Source organism: Populus nigra, chromosome 5, assembly GCF_951802175.1.
Source record: "Populus nigra chromosome 5, ddPopNigr1.1, whole genome shotgun sequence".
Taxonomy (NCBI): domain Eukaryota; kingdom Viridiplantae; phylum Streptophyta; class Magnoliopsida; order Malpighiales; family Salicaceae; genus Populus; species Populus nigra.
The window spans coordinates 8,608,999-8,627,629 of NC_084856.1; the positions used below are offsets into that span (position 1 = coordinate 8,608,999).

The following is an 18,631-nucleotide window of genomic DNA, read 5'->3' on the forward strand; positions in this document are numbered from 1 at the left end:
CAGCAAGAATTTCACACAATAAGGTATAGGCTCTCTTACGAAAGGAGATCTGTCTTGGACCTTAGAAAAATACTAATGGATATAAATACAACCTAGAAAAACAATCAAATAACAATGCAACTTATTTTAGGTATGGTGCACTGAGGGTGATGCATCTTTTCCTTGCATAATCAATTCCTTATCCAAATTCTCGCAGACCATAAGTTTTCTAATAACTATAATACTAGGTGGCGACTCCTGAAATTTATAATTATAATTTTATGATTATATCCAAAACCCTTTCTTTCTCCAACACCTCTCAAATGGCTAAAACGATGCCCTTCGACTTCGCCCCTAGCAATATGTAAGAGTTTTTTTTCTTTCAAAGTATAACATTAGAAAAAATTTCTTAAGGAAATAACTCAATTAAAAAATTATTATTTATTCAAAACCTAATTTTGAATAACATAGTTTGAAGAGTCACATGTGTTATCAAAAATCAATTTTGGATCCTCCAAAATTATTTTATAAAAATACATTTTTATTCAAAAAATCAAAAATTCAAAATTCAAAAATATTTTCGGGACACGAGGAGATAAGTCTTTGAGTTGCAATAAGTCAAAACACCAAAAGAATAGTCAGATTGTGATATTTTGATAAGACAGGTTCAAGGAAGACTTAACAAAAAGAAAGTTGAAGTAGAAATCCAAAATTAACTAAAATTGAAAGAATTAATTAAGTTTAAGGACTTAATTAAACTTCTAACATACTTATTTGACTTAATTATGAACTTAATTATTAACTAAAATTGAAAGAATTAATTAAGTTTAAGGACTTAATTAAACTTCTAACATACTTATTTGACTTAATTATGAACTTAATTATTAACTAAAATTGAAAGAATTAATTAAGTTTAAGGACTTAATTAAACTTCTAACATACTTATTTGACTTAATTATGAACTTAATTGAAGTAAAAACTAAGTTTGAAAGTCAATTGAAGAAAAATTAAACTCTTAATTAAGTTTAAAGAATAGTTAAACTTTTAATGCGTTTTGTGAATTCGATTGAGGATTCAATTGAAGAAAAATCAAGTTTGGAGGCCTAATTCGGATTAGTTTGCAAAGATTGGAAGATTAAGGACACAATTGAAACTTTGAAAGGTTAATTCGGTGCAATCAATGGATTAATTGAAAAAAAATTAAATTATAAAGTTCAATCGATGATCAAATTGAAGAAATCTGAAACTAAAAACTACTTGGTAAAAAATATTGAAATTTGAAGGTCTAATTGAAGAAGATTAAAGGTGAAATTGCAAGAAATTCAAAAGATTAGAGCTGATTTGGAGTTCTATTGCAAAGTTTCAAAGATTAAGGGATAAAATTAAAAAAACTATTATTCATTGTCTTCTCCCTAACAAAAAAAAAGCTCTAATTTTTTCCTCACCTCTTCACCAAACCATGCGAATCTCATGACAATTTACATCCTATTACTTCACTTCACTCTAAGCATAAACTCCTAAATTTTCTCTCAAAAACATTATCCAACAGTATTCTGCCTACAAAAATAACCTTTTATCCTTCCTTCATCAGTTATAAAGCCGCAAGATTATGTCCTTTAATGAATGGTTGAGATTTATTCCATTAGCCTATGAGCCCTAAAACTTCCATGCTTCTCATATAAAAATCTCACCCAGCCAAGATTACAACAACCTTATTCCTTAATCTTTCCAGCCTTAAACAAACCTAGAAACACCCCTCAAATCATACGCCTCCCCACCCCCCCCCAAAAAAAAAAAACCCTAGTAGCTCCATTACCAAAACCAGCCACCGTGCCTCCTCTTCCATCATCTTCAGCAACCTAGAAAACCAGCCCCCACGCCATTTTCTTTGATCCTTAATTGTACAAGCAACAAAACCATTTCCATCTTTAAACCCGTGAGCCGCGCCAGCAGAACACAAAAAAAATACCGATAGCTCTTCCATTTTTTGAGGAGAGGACCTTCCCTCTTTATGGCATTTATTTTGGTTTTGGACCAAGACTTCAACTCCTCTCCCCCGAGTTTTTCAAAGACAGACAAACACAAAAAGTTGTGACTAGTGTTACTGAAAAGAAGGGAGCTGTGACTGGTTTGGAGGAAAATAACATTTCCTCTCAGAAGTCTTCCTCAGCAAGCTACCACCGTGAGCAACATCTCTCACAACCTCTCAGACCAGCAACCTCTAATCCCACCGTGTGCAAGCAACAAGGGTTTCTCTCCAGGCATATGCAGTTTTGTTTTCCAGCGGAGAACCTCATCTACAGAACTGGTTTCAATTAGGACCAGCTGTTGGAGTCTTCTTCATCAGTCACGTCATATCTCTCCGGTTCCACCGTATGTAGGAGTCCTCTCCATCAGCTTCATCCTGCTCCAAGCTCTGCACCAGCACCACAGTGAGCAGTCCAGCGCACGTGCACTCCTCCAAAAGCTGCAGCGCAGCTGTGCACTCTCCCAACATCCATTGAAGCAACGTTCAGAAGCTCTCCTTTGCACCAGCACACAGCTTCAATGCGTTGATAAGCCGAGACCAGCAGTTTCAGTTCATCCTCACATAAACCAAGCAGCCCTATCTCCCTTGTTCCAACCGAAAGCCACAGTAGTTACATGTTCAACCGTTAGAAACAGCACCTGACAGCAGCAACAATGCCATGGGAAACATCCTTTTTTTCACAGCAACTGTACTAGTGGTTGTTGATTTCGTTATCATGATTTGCTCAAAGCTTTCCCAAGTAATCAATTTCAGAGGATAAAGTCTGTTCTTTTAGAAGCCAAGACTACTAAACTGTTACTGCCATGACAGGTATAGTTTTCTTTCCATTATAACTGTTACTGCCATGACAGGCATTGTCAAGGATCAAAAAAAAGTTATTTAAAAGAGTTAATTGGTATAGTAAATATTTTTTTAAAATTTTGGTAGAGGTTTTTTTTGTATTTTCAATACTAAGTTATCGATTCAAAATTAAAACCTGTAAATAATAACTATAAACTCATCCCAATATAAATAAACATCACAACTCTACTAAACACAACAATTTCCATGTCCCCTGTAGTTTATATACATATATATATATATATATAGTTAACATTCTATGATGTCATATACAACATTTAAAACTAATTTACTTACAATAACATTAATTTTTTAGGATACATACACATTCAAATATAAATACAACAAAACTATATTACTAGTTAAAATAAGGGCATTGTTCTTAATTACATGCCCTGCAAAAGAATAATTTAAACATTTTAAAATTTCTTAACATACAAGCAATATAAAACATAATATCAATACTTCCAATACAAAAATTAACTTAAACAAGGATTTCCATCTATGCTTCTACTTTTCAGCTCGAGGGTGCGATGTACCTAACAATATATTTATATAACATGTGAACATTTGGTAGACTAAAAAATTTACACTTATTAATAATACACAATTTAAATAAGAGTTATTTGAAGCATACACAATAATATACGCACTAGCTCATTAAATGAAGTACTTATCATCAATATAATAATTTAATCTAAATTTTATTTTTTTGCCAATCCTTTACTAGATATCTTCTTTATTAACCAGTATACAACTTTCTCAAGTTGTCCATTAATTAGTACATTATATCTTAAGTTCAGGTAAGAAGAAAAGGAAAATAGTTCAACTAATGTGCCCATTTTACAAGGCATTATTTCCATTAACCAGGAAATAATCTTTTGACGCACCCATGTAACAGGGCATTATTTCCATTCTTTTTATTTCACAATTTCTACATTAAAATTACAATCAAAGGAAATTTCTTCTAAAATACTAAATTAAACAATTAATTTATTATAGGGTATTTAACACCTACCTGGTGTTTGTGGGCGTGAAGTGGTCCCCTGTTGTTGATTAGGTCCTACGACCTCTTCTGCACCAGCACAAAAATCAACATGTTAATTATTATTCATAACCAAATAATAAAAATCTCATTTCATTTTAAGTTAAGAAGAGTAAAATTCTCCTTTTTAACTCTTCATCGAAATTAACTTTCTAATTCTCCAAAAATTCATTTCATTCATCTAAAATCACTCTTTTACATTAACAAAATCCAAGTCAAAATTCTTTTTCTTCTTTTTATATGTCATGGCCGAAATTTCTTCAAGGAAAAAGGGTGAATATTTTATTTTTGTAACATCCTTCACCGTTCCATTTATTAACATTAATAAGCCCATAAATTCTCATAATTCCTAAACAATTGCATTAAATTCACTCTTTTAATTAACAAAATCCAAGTCAAAGTCCTTTTTCTCCTTTCTTTATGTCATGTCCGAAATTTTTTCAAGAAAAAAGGTGAATATTTTATTTTTGTAACATCCTTAACCATTCCATTTATTAACATTTATAAGCCCATAAATTCTCACAATTCCTAAACAATTGCATTTAATTCTTCAATCTCCCAAAACTTCTCCTTTTGTCAAGAGCAATAACAAAACGGGAGGAGGGGTTTGTTTCTTCCATTTCTAAATTAAACACTTGCCCATTAATAATTTATGCTTCCTAATATAGGTTCAATCATAAATTGCATCATTTCAATAGTTAACACCACAAATATCCAAATTCACATAATCATAGCAATTTAATTTCTTCATCAAAACTCAAAATTATAATTAATAATTCTAAACATGTTCTTCAACTTACTTGGATAAAGATTCAAGGAATGGATGCAAGAAAAATTCAAGTTTCCTTCTTCTTCCTTTTTAAACCCTAGCTTTAGATTTCTTTCTTCAAAACAAGTTCCAAGAATTAAATCACCCCTCTTAATTCCTTTTTTCTAAGTGCTAATCACTCTAATTACACTTCTCTTCTTTTTTACACATATAATTTGCAAGGAAACAACTAAAAATCACACAAATCCTCTCCCTCTCTTATGGCTTCTAGCCATCGGCCAAGCAAAGAAAAAAATGGGCATTTATATAGTCCCATCTTTTAAATTTGCACATTGACCCCTTGTGTTTAGCATTTTCCAAATTTGTCCCCATTCTTTGTTTCTTAATAAATTAATGCCTTATAACTTTCTTTGTTTAATTTTTGCCCCTCCAAATGCTTGCTTACTATTTATCTATCTATCTATCTATCTATTATTGTTATTATTATTATTATTACTATTGGTCGGGTTAGAATATAATTGGCTTTTACAGGCATAGTTTTCTTTCCATTATAACTATTACTGCCATGACAAGCATAGTTTTCTTTCCATTATAATTCACTGCTATTGTATGCTTGTCTATGTTTTTTTTTCTTTTGTGCCCAACCCCTTTTTTTTTGTTTGAACAAAGCTTGCGTTTATCATGGGCTTAGGTTTGCTTTAGGTGGATTTGATTTTTAGTATAGGATTTGGGTCAAGGTTAAAAAGTCCAGTCCACATGACTAGGCTGAGCCTATTAACAATATTCTAAAAGTCCTGGGAAAAGTACTTTAGCTTTCCCCATGCCACATGCTTCTTCTTTTTTTATTCATTTTTTATTTTATTTTTGTTTGTTTTTGTTTTTTTTTTGTCGTTCTTTTTTTCCCCATATTTTTTCCCTTTTTTTGGCTTTAGATTTTTTTTTCTCAAGATTTGTCTTATTCTTTTTTGTTTTTGTATTTTTTTTAAATTATCTGTCGATTTGTTTTTAATATTGAATTGGTTGATAATTTAGTCATGTAGTTTTTTTCTTTAAAACATTATGGATTACTACAATGTTTCCCTATATAGTTTTTTTTATGAATTTTTTTCTTTTTTTTTCAAAATGGTCTTTGTCGATTTTGCTTCGTAATTTAAAAAAAAAAAAACACTGTGGATTGTTACAATGTTTCCTCACATGGTTTTTGTTTTGCTACAGTGTTTCCACACGTGTTTTTTTTCAAAATTATCTTTGTCTAATTTTATTTTAATATTGAACTGGTTGAGAATTCAGTTTTAACTTTACCTGCATGTTTTGTTTTCTATTTTTTTTCATTTTCCTTTGCTTTTTTCTTCCAAAATTGTCTTCTTCTTTTTTCTTTTTCATTTTTTTGTGTTTTTTTTTTCAAAATTGTTTTTGTTGATTTTTTCTACTTTAAAAACACTGTGGATTGCTACAGTGTTTACCCCACATGGTTTTTTTCATTTTTTATTATTTTTTTTAGAATTGTCTTTGACAATTTTATTTTTTTTATATTGAGCTGGTTGAGAATTTAGCTTCGTAGTTTTTTTCTTTAAAACACTGTGAATTACTACAATGTTACCTCACATGATTTGTTTTATGATTTTTTTTCAAAATTATCTTTATCGATTTTATTATTTTTAATATTGAGCTGGTTGAGAATAACAACTGTAAATTTCCTCATGAAACACTATAGATTGCTACAGTGTTTTCCTGCATGGTTTTTTTTTCCTTTTAGTTTTTTTTGTTATGATTTTTTCCAAAATCTTCTTTGTTCATTTTATTTTTTAAATATTAATCTAGTTAAGAATTTAGCTTTGTAGTTTTTTCTTTGAAAACATTATGGATTGCAACAGTTTTTCTCCATATAATTTTTTTTCATAAATCCATGACAACGCACAAGCATGTCATAAGCCCGCGGCATCGCGCGGACGTCACATCTAGTTAAAGCCTAAGTTGTGTTTGGAAATTTGTCGAAGAAAAATGCATTTGTTTGGGTCTTTAATGCTTATTTGGCAAACATGTCTCTATTAAAATTTCAAACTTTGTATTTTTGTATTTTTTGTGTTTACCAATCACAACCCTTGTGTGTTTTTTTTTAATTAATTAATTTTTATGCCTTCAAATAACCTATTTATATTTTTTTTTGTTCTTATATTTTACTCTCTCATATTTAATATTCATGATTCAAGTTTCAGTTTTTTTAAAAAAGAAACAGCGGATGCTCGCAAAGGTTTCAAAGGTTGTTACTCAATCTCCTAGGTTAAAGGTCTTACTGGGTGTGTAGTGTCAGTCTTTTCAAGAGGATCTTGAATAGTTGAATCTAAGGTTTTTAGACACTAAAAAAATCTAAGAATTTTAGAGTTTTTGAATGAGGGTCTTAGTCTAGCGCCCTCCTCCCCCCTTGTAGTTAAGGTTTTGGTGTAGATTTTTTATATAGGATGATGGGAAAGTTCTAGAGATTGTGACTTGGGGATTTCTTGACCTTTGATGTTTAAGATGAAATTGTAACCATTTATTACATTTAAGGAAGAAATTTTGTCCTGCTCTGCAGTTAGTGAGGGGAGCACATCGATAATCTCATATTTTGGACTATTAAGGAGGGGTTTTAGTTGTGTTATGAGATCAACTTGGAGGTAAAGAAAGAAGATTTGAGTGGTTGGAATTGTAGGCGGTGATCATGGTTATTGATTGGGAGAATCTTGGTGTGGTTTAATGGTGGGATAAGGGTGAAATAGATATTGAAATGTGGCAACGTAGTCATGTTTTTCGAGCTTTTATTTGAGAAAGTAGATAAACAATGGCTAGACGACAAGTCACTCGATTTATGTTTAAAAAAATCAATGAACAAGTTATCTATTAGAGGGTAAAATCAAGGTTTAATTTTCCCATTTCAATTCCAGTCCCTAACCTCTTTAAACATCACAATCAAGCTCTCAATTGATCTTAATCTTTGGAAAGCTTTTCAATTATATCCCTATTATTTTAATTGGACCCTTGACTATTGGCACCTTTTACACTTTGATCTTTGATTTTAAAATTCTTCCATTTTATCTTTAATTGGCCATTCAAACTTTTAATTCTTTCAATTCTATCCCTAATTAAATTAATTAGGTAACATAATTTTGGCTCCTCTTCATCTTGGTCCATAAGCTTTTAGCTCATGTAAATTTGACCTGAATTGCTTTCTAAACTTTGATTTTTTTTATTAATTCCTTGATTGCATTAATTAAGTCAATCCAAAGTTCAATTGGGTTTTGGAACTTGTTGATTCCTTTTATTTTGGTCAAATTGAATTCCAATCTTAAATTTATTCCAATTAAACCTCTGATTAAGTCAATTAAACGCATAAAAAGTTTAATTAATTCCTTAGACTTTAAAATTTTGTAGATTCATCCCGATCTTCAATATATTTTCTGAGACTAAGTCCTAATCTTTAATGTATTTCCTTCATTTAGGCTCTTTATTGATACAATTGAATTCCTAAACTTCTTTATTTTGTCCATTTTGATCTTTTAATTTGTAATTTGTGCAACAAGATCCAATTTCAATTATTTTTCATCAAGAAAACCCTAGTTGTCTTCTCACCTAGTGTTCTCGCCAGCTATGACTCAAAACCTTATTTGTTCATTACCTAGAATATTTTTTAAAATTTTGATTTTTTGTTTTTGATTTTTAGATTTTTTTGAAAGGAAAAACATTTCTTTCATAAAAATGAAAAATCATAGGAAGTCTAGAATTAGGTTATGATGAAGACTTTAAAGTTTTAACATTCTTTTTAGTTAATACATCACAAACTATAGGTCCACCAAATACAAACTCTGTTATATCCATATCTATATCCACATCCACTGTTTCTTGATAGTAAGTTCCATAAATTAGGATTTTCCTTTCTACTTCTTTCATTAACTTCTCATATCTAGAAGCCCTTACTCCCAATTAATATATATTTTTGAACTTCATTCGTTCAAATTTCTTTCTTAACTCTAATTGTAATCCTTGTTGAGCAATCATAATAAATTTCATTTCTGGAATTCTAGCCCAACATTTTGCTCTTGCTTCCATGAATCTATCCAAATATTTTTAAACAGTTTCTCCACGATATTGCTTTAATTTCACTAAATCAGCCAATACAACATCTAAGTCTGTCATAGAAAAGCTTGAAATATAGTTTGCATATCATTCCAACTCTGAATTGAATTTGATGGAAATTTATATACCAAGTAAAAGCATCTCCAATTAATGAATTTGGAAATAAACTTAGTTTCAGAAAGTCAGGATCAAATACTTTTTTACATTAGCAAATAAATCTTACTATATGTTCTATAATAGACATGGTCTCTTGGTCATTATATAAAGTAAAGTATGGAAACTTAAAATTACTAGGATAAAGGTTCATTCTATCAATGTAATTTGGATATGATCATTTATGTGTTGGCCTAATTATTTGTTACACTTTGAGTCCATAGGCTTGTTCCATTATCCCTAAAATCTACTCTGGATCAACTCTACTTGGAGGTTCATTTATTTTTTAGTCATTTAGGATTATTGTCCCATCTATATCTTTTAGTGATAAGCTTTTAGAATTAACAAATTTGTTTTTCAAACTACTCCCAACTTCCTCTTTTATTAAAGGTTTTCCTTGGTTGACTTTTGGTTCAAATAAAAAATTATTCCTAACAATGAATTGTTCCGGCCAACAGGGCTCTGTCACATTTTGTTTGGGCTCATTCCTCTTATGATTTGATACCTTTTCTACTTTCTTATCTAAATAGTTTTTAACCTCAACTATCACTTGTTTGGAAACCTTATTCAATAGTATAATTAAAATCAAATATCACTTTATCATTTTCTTTTCTTATTTTGGCATCTAATTTTATATTGACATCTTCAATAGCCTTAATCATTCCCTAATAAGACTCCTTATTCAAGTTTTATAGTTTTCCTACTTCATGCTCCAAACTTCTTTCACCATTTTGTTTTTCTCTAACATTGGACTCTAGAATGGCATGAGTTGATATCTCATTCACTGATATAATTCTACTGTAATGATCTTCAATCATCTTTATCTTGATTATATGTTTCTTCTTAAATTCTTCAGAAAGACATTTATACCTCTCTTTGAGTATCTTATTACCCTCTTCTACTCTTTATTCAAATACTCTAGAATGGCATGAGTTGATATCTCATTCACTGATATAATTCTACTGTAATGATCTTCAATCATCTTTATCTTGATTATATGTTTCTTCTTAAATTCTTCATAAAGACATTTATACCTCTCTTCGAGTATCTTATTACCCTCTTCTACTCTTTATTCAAATAGTAAATATCTATCTTCTACAATCATAAAATAACTTTCTTCTTCATTTTATATTTTTTTCCATTGAAGGATTGATTCTCTATTTTTTTTTCTTCAATAAAGATATCTATTAATTCTTCTCTTTCTTCTAGATTTTCTGGCAATTTTGATCTTTTTGGTGTTATAGTTTCAAATAAATAAATATGACACTCCCACTATGGCCTTAATTAAGAGGACTTTAGTTTTTTAAGTTTGGATATTAAGTTTGATGTGTGCAATGTATGTTTTAGATTTAAATTCTAGACTTCTACTGCAATTCTAGATTTGTAATTTTAGACTATAGCAATGCCATAATACAATTCAATTCTCAAGAAGTAATCAAATACTTTAATGCTTTGAAGTTAAATAAGAACTTTAATAATTCAATATTAAAGAACTTGCATTCATTAGATTATCTTTGTTTTTATTATAACTATGCACTAGAAAGCCTTCATAAAAGAATATGAATTGATATTTTTGGTATTTTCTGGTTTTCTTGATAATGGAAATTACCAGCCTACTGATTATTGCCTACTAGTTATTTGCATATTGATTACTACCTATTGGTTATTGCCTATTGATAAAATAGGTTTTGAAGTCCCTTCAAATTTGATTGAACTACAATGCAGTTGTTGTTTATTTATTGAGTTGTTGTATTTTTTTAATTGTCTTATTCTTTTCTGTTCAACCTTCTTTTTTTAATTATCTCATTCTTTTCTATTCAACCTTCTTTAAATATGGAAAACTATAGAAAATTGTCTAGTAACCACCTATCTTCTTCATTCCTAGTTTTAAGGATGCATGACTTTAACTGCTCTTCTTCAATACTCCATGTGCCCTGTTAGTTTTTCTTTTACAAATCTGGATCATATTTACTTTGTATCCTAATTCTCCTTTGTTCTTATCCAAACTTTGTCATTCCTTTGTGTAATATTGGTTTAGCTCATAACCAAATCATGTTTTTCCTTAATGTGGCCCATACTTCATTGCATACTTACCAAGTAAGTCCCATTATCAAGTTTGTCTTTTTGTATTTTTAGCCTAGATTATCTCTTTATTAATGTTATTGAATAACAAAAATGCAATAATATTAGAGTTATGGCAATCAGAATGGAATATAACTAGGATAATAATTGTGAATGATCTTTCAAAAGAAAAACAAAGTTTTTTCCCAGGCTAGCACGCACATTGAAAATTTTTTTTTCCCAGGCTAGCATTGCTAAAAAAATCATAAATTAACACATTTAAAGCCCTTACATAGGTCGCATCTACAAGAGTCAATACACACAAGTACTATCTATACAACTACGTAGGTGTGTTGCGTATGTAGTATCTACGTAACTAGTATATTTCATTTTTCTTCTTGCATGTCCATGCATTCACATTCAAATTAATTCCCCATCTTGTATGTAAATATAGCAAGTCAATACACATGTTTTATGAATATCCAATGACCATGAAAGAAAAACAAATATTTCAATGGCTAGAAAAAAAAGAAAGATGAGATGACACAAAAAGACAAGAGAAGAGAGAGAAAAGAAAAAGAAAATAAAAAATGTGATGTAAGAGACACATCAAAGCTCTGATGATAACACTTCTTTAACTATTAAAAAGATCTCGACGAGAAAAATTTATAGATACTATGAAAAATCAACTTTAAAATTGGTGATGAGCCATATGTACCACCTAAAAGATGTGACATGCTTACTTGTTGGCATTTCATCACCTATTCCAAAGTTGGTTTTTCATGATGTCTATAGATTCATTTTGTCGAGATTTTTCTGATGATACTGGAAATGTTATCATTGGAGCTATAATGTGTCTTGGGTTCCTTGTTATTCTTGCCCATGAAGAGTGCTTTTAGGATGTCTTAGTATGTGTTTGGTTAAAACTATTGTGCCATAGATTTTTACATGCAAAATCAATAATGAAAAAACAGGTTTTGATTAATAAAAAGTAAATTATTTTAGCTTTTATAAAACCAAAGTTTTAAACATAATTATACATGTAATTATATGCATGTAATCCAAAACAAAAGGCACCATGTATTAGAAAGATGGAATGCGACAAAATCACAAGTTTGGTATCCCTGATTACTGCCCACGAATTTGAATCGTCATCATATCAGTATGTTAAGTGTTTTACAATGTCCAAAATATGACATGATTCTTGCTTTCGCAAGAAGCATCCCCATGTGGATGCGGATCCCATATAGTCTTTTATGCAATTTTGCCCCCTTTTCCCGCTGCTTTTTGCATAAGACGGAAGGCCATATTAGTACCATCTTATGTCTTTGGGAATGAGAAGGGAGAAAACAAACTGCAAATAGAGGTTGAAGCATAGTAGAAATGTAGTTTCCAAAGTGAAGCAAACACTAGGATGTTTAACGAGAGAAAAGATGATGAAAATAAATATATTTCTTCCAATTGATGAATGAACAGCCAAGCATTTTTATATACCACATCAAGTAAATAGGACCTTGCTCATTCCGTAATCATCTTCACAGTCTTAATCATGTGGTTGTATAGTGTTATAATTTGACATCACATCAAAAATGAAAAATAAATTTAAATCAAACCCTATTCTATACTTCTCATTTGCTCAGCACCTCAACTTGAGTAATTACATGGTCCTGCATAAGCCTTGCGGCTTCTGAGAGTTGTGGTTGGTTCCACCATGATCCATGTTTCCTCTCCTCTCCTCTCCTTTGCTTTCTTGTTTGTTCTTTCTGTTCAAAACTTTTTATCTTCCTTTATATGGCGAAGCTTCATGATCGTTAATTAACATGACAAAATGAATATGAATAGTATGATCTAACTTTCTCGAGTTCCATTTGAAAAGCTCAAGACGTGACTCCTTGTCTCTTAAAGAAAGGTTTCTGGCAGATAAGGAGTCTATCATCACTGTTACTTTCGATTTCTATAACTCGTGCATCCCACTTCAGCCGTGTAGTCAGCCTTCTTGCTGATTCAACAAGTGGAGCTGTGTCACGCATTATCACCCAACCCTGCACCAATCACCAACATCACTGCATCTAAATTCTTCTGACCCAGAAACTAGATCATAAAATCTAACAGTTTCCAATCATTGAGGATTCTATCTAGAGAATAGTCTCTCGGATTAAAAGTATTTCTCCACCTTACCCACAAGGATTACACGGGATACAAAATTAAAAAAGAGATCTGCTTGAATTGGGTACCTCTGGACGAAGTAACCGATCTATCTCGGTGAATAGATCCAGCATGGTGCACCAGCGCTGCTGACGGGTTTGAAGGGATAAAAGCCCTTCAGCATGCACTAAATCATAACTTCTAGGGTAAGTCGGGAATGGCTCACACCTTACATGGAAATAATTCACCACATCAATGGGGGAAAAAAGCAACCAATAAAGCATAAAGGGTAGAAGAGTGCACAGAATCTAGAGTTAAGACAAAATAAACTTGATGCTGGAAGGTTCACCATATCAGTGGGGGAAAAAGCAATAATTAAAGAATAACGGGTAGAAGAGCACACAGAATCTGGAGTTAGGACATAAAATAAACTTGGGACTGGAAGGTTAAGGCTTAACTAGTCCAAAGGAATGTTATTTATCTTATCCATTTAGGATAACCCAACAACAAGAAAGGGATAAGCGGGCAATCAAATGGAGAGTGAAGGAGAAGGGGTGGGCATCCAAAAGAGGAATGGGAAGAGGAAGGTCAGGTGCAGAGTAGATAACCAAACAGAGGAAAAAATCAGAATGGCGTATTTCCAATCTAGCATGAAATGTACTAACACCCTGCAGGATCATCATCCAAAACAAATAACTGACATTGCATCTGATGGTTAAGAAGCCCATTCCACACATGCAAGAATATGAGAACAGGAATAGCATTTACCAATGGATAAACTGAAAAAAAGGGGAAGTAGATGGTAGAATTACCAATCATGCAGTACACCGACCAAGCCTCTGTCCACTATCAATGGAAGGTAGTTTGGTCCTCCTGTTGGGACCACGTTCATTACCCATACAGACTTCCCGGCTTCCAGTAGTGCTGAATTGAAACCACCAAAATGAGCGTTCATGTCTAGTACATTCCGGACCATGTTATAAGGTGGAGAAGGATCCTCTTCACCAGGTCTCTTTGGATGATCAGAGAATATTATAGGTGACAAAACAGACCAATAATTAGGGAGTGTTGTTTTCCAGTTCTCTGCATCTTCCCTAAAGTCTGCTGGATGCAGGCCTGAAAAAATATATAAAGAACATGGATAAGGCAAAAGGCATACAAGGTATGGATATCCATACTCAGTTCTATATTATGTAGTTTGTCCACCAAGATGCTGTTCCAAAATCATGTAAAAAGAATATCAATTACCGTATACTGTAAGCTCACTCTTGTTCAAGTGAGACCTAGAAGGCCAGTTTGTCTTCTCTTGGATAGGAATCCATCGGCGACTCTGTGTTCCAGCTATGCACCCTTGGAGTGGTCTATAATAAGGAGATTCAACATCATGAGCTTTACTGCAGGTGGAAGGGCCTGCACCGGGCTTCCTATCATAACAAAGCATATTAAGCTACCAATCAGAACCACCCCTTAGTCATCATAATTATGTAGAGATTTTTTTTTAACCGATTTATGCATAGATGCATATGCATGCTCTTTAAGCATTATACTGATGCAAATTCAACCAAAATCAATCCAATTTTCAATATGCAAGTAGATATCTTGCCAGTGGCATTACCGTGAACTATAGCAGCTTTTTTTACTTGTCTTTTTCCATAAAACAGTTTCATCTTGTTGTGACAGCATCTCCCAGCAGAGATTTTCAGCAAAATCTCGTACAAAGTTCCACCTTTTCTGGTTCTCTTTGTTACGAGCATTGGTAAGTGGTGAAGTCCAGACAAAATACCCACCGGGCTTCAAAACTCTGTCAGCTTCGATTAAAAAAATACCATCTGCAGCATGTGACGTGAATATTTAGCAGTGTTTACATGACCGGTTTCACACAGCAAATAGCAAACAAGATTCTAAAGTTAACAGTTGCAGGCACACTGTTTGAAGACTGTCTGGTCTTTTCAACAATCATTTTCCAGCAATCAGATTTAAAACCAGGTAACCCAATGGAGGAGAGTAATTAGTAGCCTATGAGTTGTGCACACTTATTCAACCTCTAGACCTCTGGAATTAAAATTAAAAACGAATATGAAGCTGGCAAAGTAATACTTGATGGAATAACTTTGAGATAGATCTGCAATATTAGATTTTGAAAAGAGGCTATGTAAATTGGACAAATATAAGGTAGATCGTGCTTATCATTGTTTACTAGTAATTTGTACACTTTATTCCAACTCTTATCCATACAGACTTCTGATAATCTATTACAGTTAATGTGAACACTAAATTTGCATAGTTTTCCCTGTCAAATATGCAGTGAAGTGAATTTTAAGCACAAAATAGAATTTAGTTGACATTGTAATTTCTTCATAAGATGTGATACGCATTCATATCAGTATTCATATATGTTCCACATTGTCACAATGATCACTAAATAAGACATCAGAACCAATACCTTTGTGGTCCCAATCAACACCACATCGTGCACAATGCAACATATCAAAGGAAAGAGAAGGGTATGGCAATTGATTCGAAGTAAAAGAACCAATCATCGCAGGAAGACCTCTTTCAAGAGTAAGTTGAACTTGACTGCCTGAAGGCTCATAGTTTGCAATGCACATAGTTAAGAGCTGCTTTGAAAAGAGATGTGCTCCAAAGCTACCATAACCACATCCTATATCCAAAATGGTTCTCACCTGCAAGAATCAGGAAATAAACATGGGTAGTTATTACATGTATTGCACAGAGAGCATAACTAGTTTCAGATGGCTGCAGAGTACAAGTGAGCTGCATAATTTCCATTCTTGACAGCATTTGACATCATACTGTCATAGAGCACTAAAATGGTTTCTTCTTCTCCTTTTTTTATCTTTTCCATTTGATAACTAATCAAAGAGCACTATTATATTTTATAGAATTTAGACTGCACGTTGCTCAAACCTTGTATTCTGGGTTGCACATTGCTCAAATTAAAAGGTTTAAATTTGAAAACTAGTTACTCCAACAGTTTACTAAAAAAAGACTCTTATTAGTTAACGAAACCACTCTGTATCCAATACCAGACTACAGTAATGCTACAAACTAAGAAAGTACATGAGACATAATTAAACTTATTTTAAGGTTCCCAAAAGGGAAAAAAAATATAGGGGCTTACCCCAGCTTGTACAAAGTTGGATTCATTTCTCAGTCCAATCATTTCAGCAATTTGATGTGAGTAATCTTCAACACCATCAAACATGGGAGAGGCTGAACGAAAAGAAATCTGCTCTTCATCCAACATCATCATCCTGCCAACCACGGTAACAGAGAAATCAACAGAGGATAACAAGGAAATACAAGTGCAAGTAATACAGTAAAGTCCATTCACTTACCTCTTTGTCAAACTACCAGATGAAAGAACCTCTTGTGCAGTAAGTTTTACATTTGCAACCCAGATGATGTCTCTTCCCGTAGGCCAATGAAGAGGGATCCTATAATTTACAGGAGGAAGCACCATGCAACTTTGCCTCGAACTCTGCCCACAATGACGATCATTCTCGCTACCATCAGAATATCCCAAAGCAAGATTCTCGGAAACATTGAAGCAAGGAACATAAATTTCAGACTCTTGAGAACAGAACTCCAATTCTTGCAACCTGGAGGAACCAAGAGATAGCTCCCCAATATCCCACATGTCAGAAACAAGTTGCTCCTGGAGTCGCCTATAAGTGTGTAATATTTGACCCCTTGACAATGTCGATATTGAGATCGTCCACCAAAAAGATCCGGTAAGAGCAAGAACTACAATCACAGCTAAGCTCAACTTCAAAAGTAGCAATGTTAATTTGTGTCGGCTTCTTGGACTTCCGACACTGAATGGATCAGATGCAAAGCCACTTTCACCGTTGACATATTTGGAAGGAGAATTATTATCAGGAAAAAGAACACGGAAAGGAAACTTCAGAGCTAAATAACTTTGATCAGAAGAACGATTCCTATCCATATCTTCCTTTTCTGTTTTATCTTTCATTTGGGAGTCCCATAAATCATTGCTGTTCCCAGAGATCCGTATCCCTGTTGCACCTCGATGCAGAGGCCTAGACATTCTATAACCTGAAAAACCAGCAATAATTAAACTTTTGAAATAAAGTTAAGCTCACTAAGTTTTTTACCTGAATCCCAATAGAAAACGAGAGAAATTCTTCTCAAATGAGCTAAAAAAGCAAAGAACAAAGAGCCCAAGAAGGCAAGAAACCTTCCTTATTGCCAGGAATCAACCCCACTCCAAAAAAATTTTTTTTTTTTTTTAAAAGGCAACGCTAAAACAAAAATCAGAAAAAAAAAAAAGGAATAGACTTCATTGGAAAATCCAAGACTAAACACATGAGAGGATAAAAAAGAAAGGCAATTGAGATTCAAAGACAAACAAAGCAAATACATTTCAAAAGTAAGATAATCACTTTTGATTCCATTGAGGCTCTTAACCTTTGATTTGTATATATGCAAGTGAGAGTGAAAGTTCATTTCTAGTAAAAGAACTCACTTCATTTCAGTACCTAACTAAAAAAACAAATAGCCCACACAGATCAATCCAATAAACTGATAAAAAACAAAGAGGTATCATAATTTCACAATCCAATCAAATCTAGCAGAACTTCAAAGAGAAGAAAAACACCACCTTATATGGGGCACAAGCGAAAATACAAGTTCGATTTTTCAGAGCCACGAGGGAAAAAAATCCCTGAAATCAGCAAGAATTCATGAATGGAGTGATGAAACATAAACCCATGAATGAATGGATGGAGTGATTGAACCCAGAAGCAGTTTTTGCTGTTAAAGATATGTTTGGATCTCTCTCACGACGGACGCGAGAGAGATGATTACTATGGATCCCAACACAACAGAACTCTCGTGAAAACTAAAAACTCTTCCATTTTATAGAGGAAAGTTTTTTTTTTTTGTGATGAAAGAAGCTAAATAATAGTAGTGGTAGTAGTTTACTACTGTTGATTTTGATTTATTACTTAGTGATCAATAAATAAGTGAGACGTAAACAATTATAAAACTAGCTTATCTCCTGGACTTGACAGTAGACTCCAATCCCAGCTGTCCTTCTCCATCTAATTAAAGCCATTCCACACTAAATAAAAATAGGAATATTTGCTTATTCCCTCGATCTTTTTACTTCAGATCTTTGAGCTGAATATTACTAAGACATTACTAAATGATGTATCTCGAGCGGAATGCCTCAAAATCATTAAAAAAAAAAACTCATTTTAGATAAAAAGTCACTCTCTCTGTTTTATGAGACATGAATGACATCATTTTAGGATCAGCTCTTCGTGCGTGTGTATAAGAAACAAGGGATATGGATATATTGCTGCGTAGGGAGCTGGTGTTTTTGGTGGTGTTTTCTTTAGTTATTGCTATGAAAATAAAAGGCAAATGGAATTTACCATGGATATGTGCAGGTGAGAGGCAGGGAGAGTAAGACGGCAGACCAGGAAACGTTTTATTTTAAATAACGTTTCTA

At 32.6% G+C, this 18,631-nt stretch overlaps 1 protein-coding gene across 3 annotated transcripts; it reads right to left on the minus strand.

Annotated features, from left to right (window-relative positions):
* Window positions 1–12,420: 12,420 nt before the first annotated feature.
* Window positions 12,421–18,088, minus strand: LOC133694463 (probable pectin methyltransferase QUA2). Of its 3 annotated transcripts, none has more exons than XM_062115971.1 (9): window positions 17,777–18,079; window positions 16,491–17,211; window positions 16,274–16,406; window positions 15,575–15,815; window positions 14,747–14,960; window positions 14,380–14,555; window positions 13,944–14,247; window positions 13,221–13,359; window positions 12,421–13,028 (listed from the first exon to the last, which is right to left on the minus strand). In XM_062115971.1, exons 2-9 carry the CDS (start codon window positions 17,201–17,203, stop codon window positions 12,864–12,866), a joined length of 2,085 nt encoding a protein of 694 aa, XP_061971955.1. In that variant the 5' UTR covers window positions 17,204–17,211; window positions 17,777–18,079; the 3' UTR covers window positions 12,421–12,863. The 3 variants fall into 3 exon arrangements, with proteins under 3 accessions (XP_061971955.1, XP_061971958.1, XP_061971957.1); XM_062115974.1 differs by lacking the exon at window positions 17,777–18,079 and adding an exon at window positions 17,559–17,738; XM_062115973.1 differs by lacking the exon at window positions 13,221–13,359 and having other exon boundaries at window positions 12,932–13,028; window positions 17,777–18,088.
* Between the last annotated feature and the right edge of the window lie 543 nt (window positions 18,089–18,631).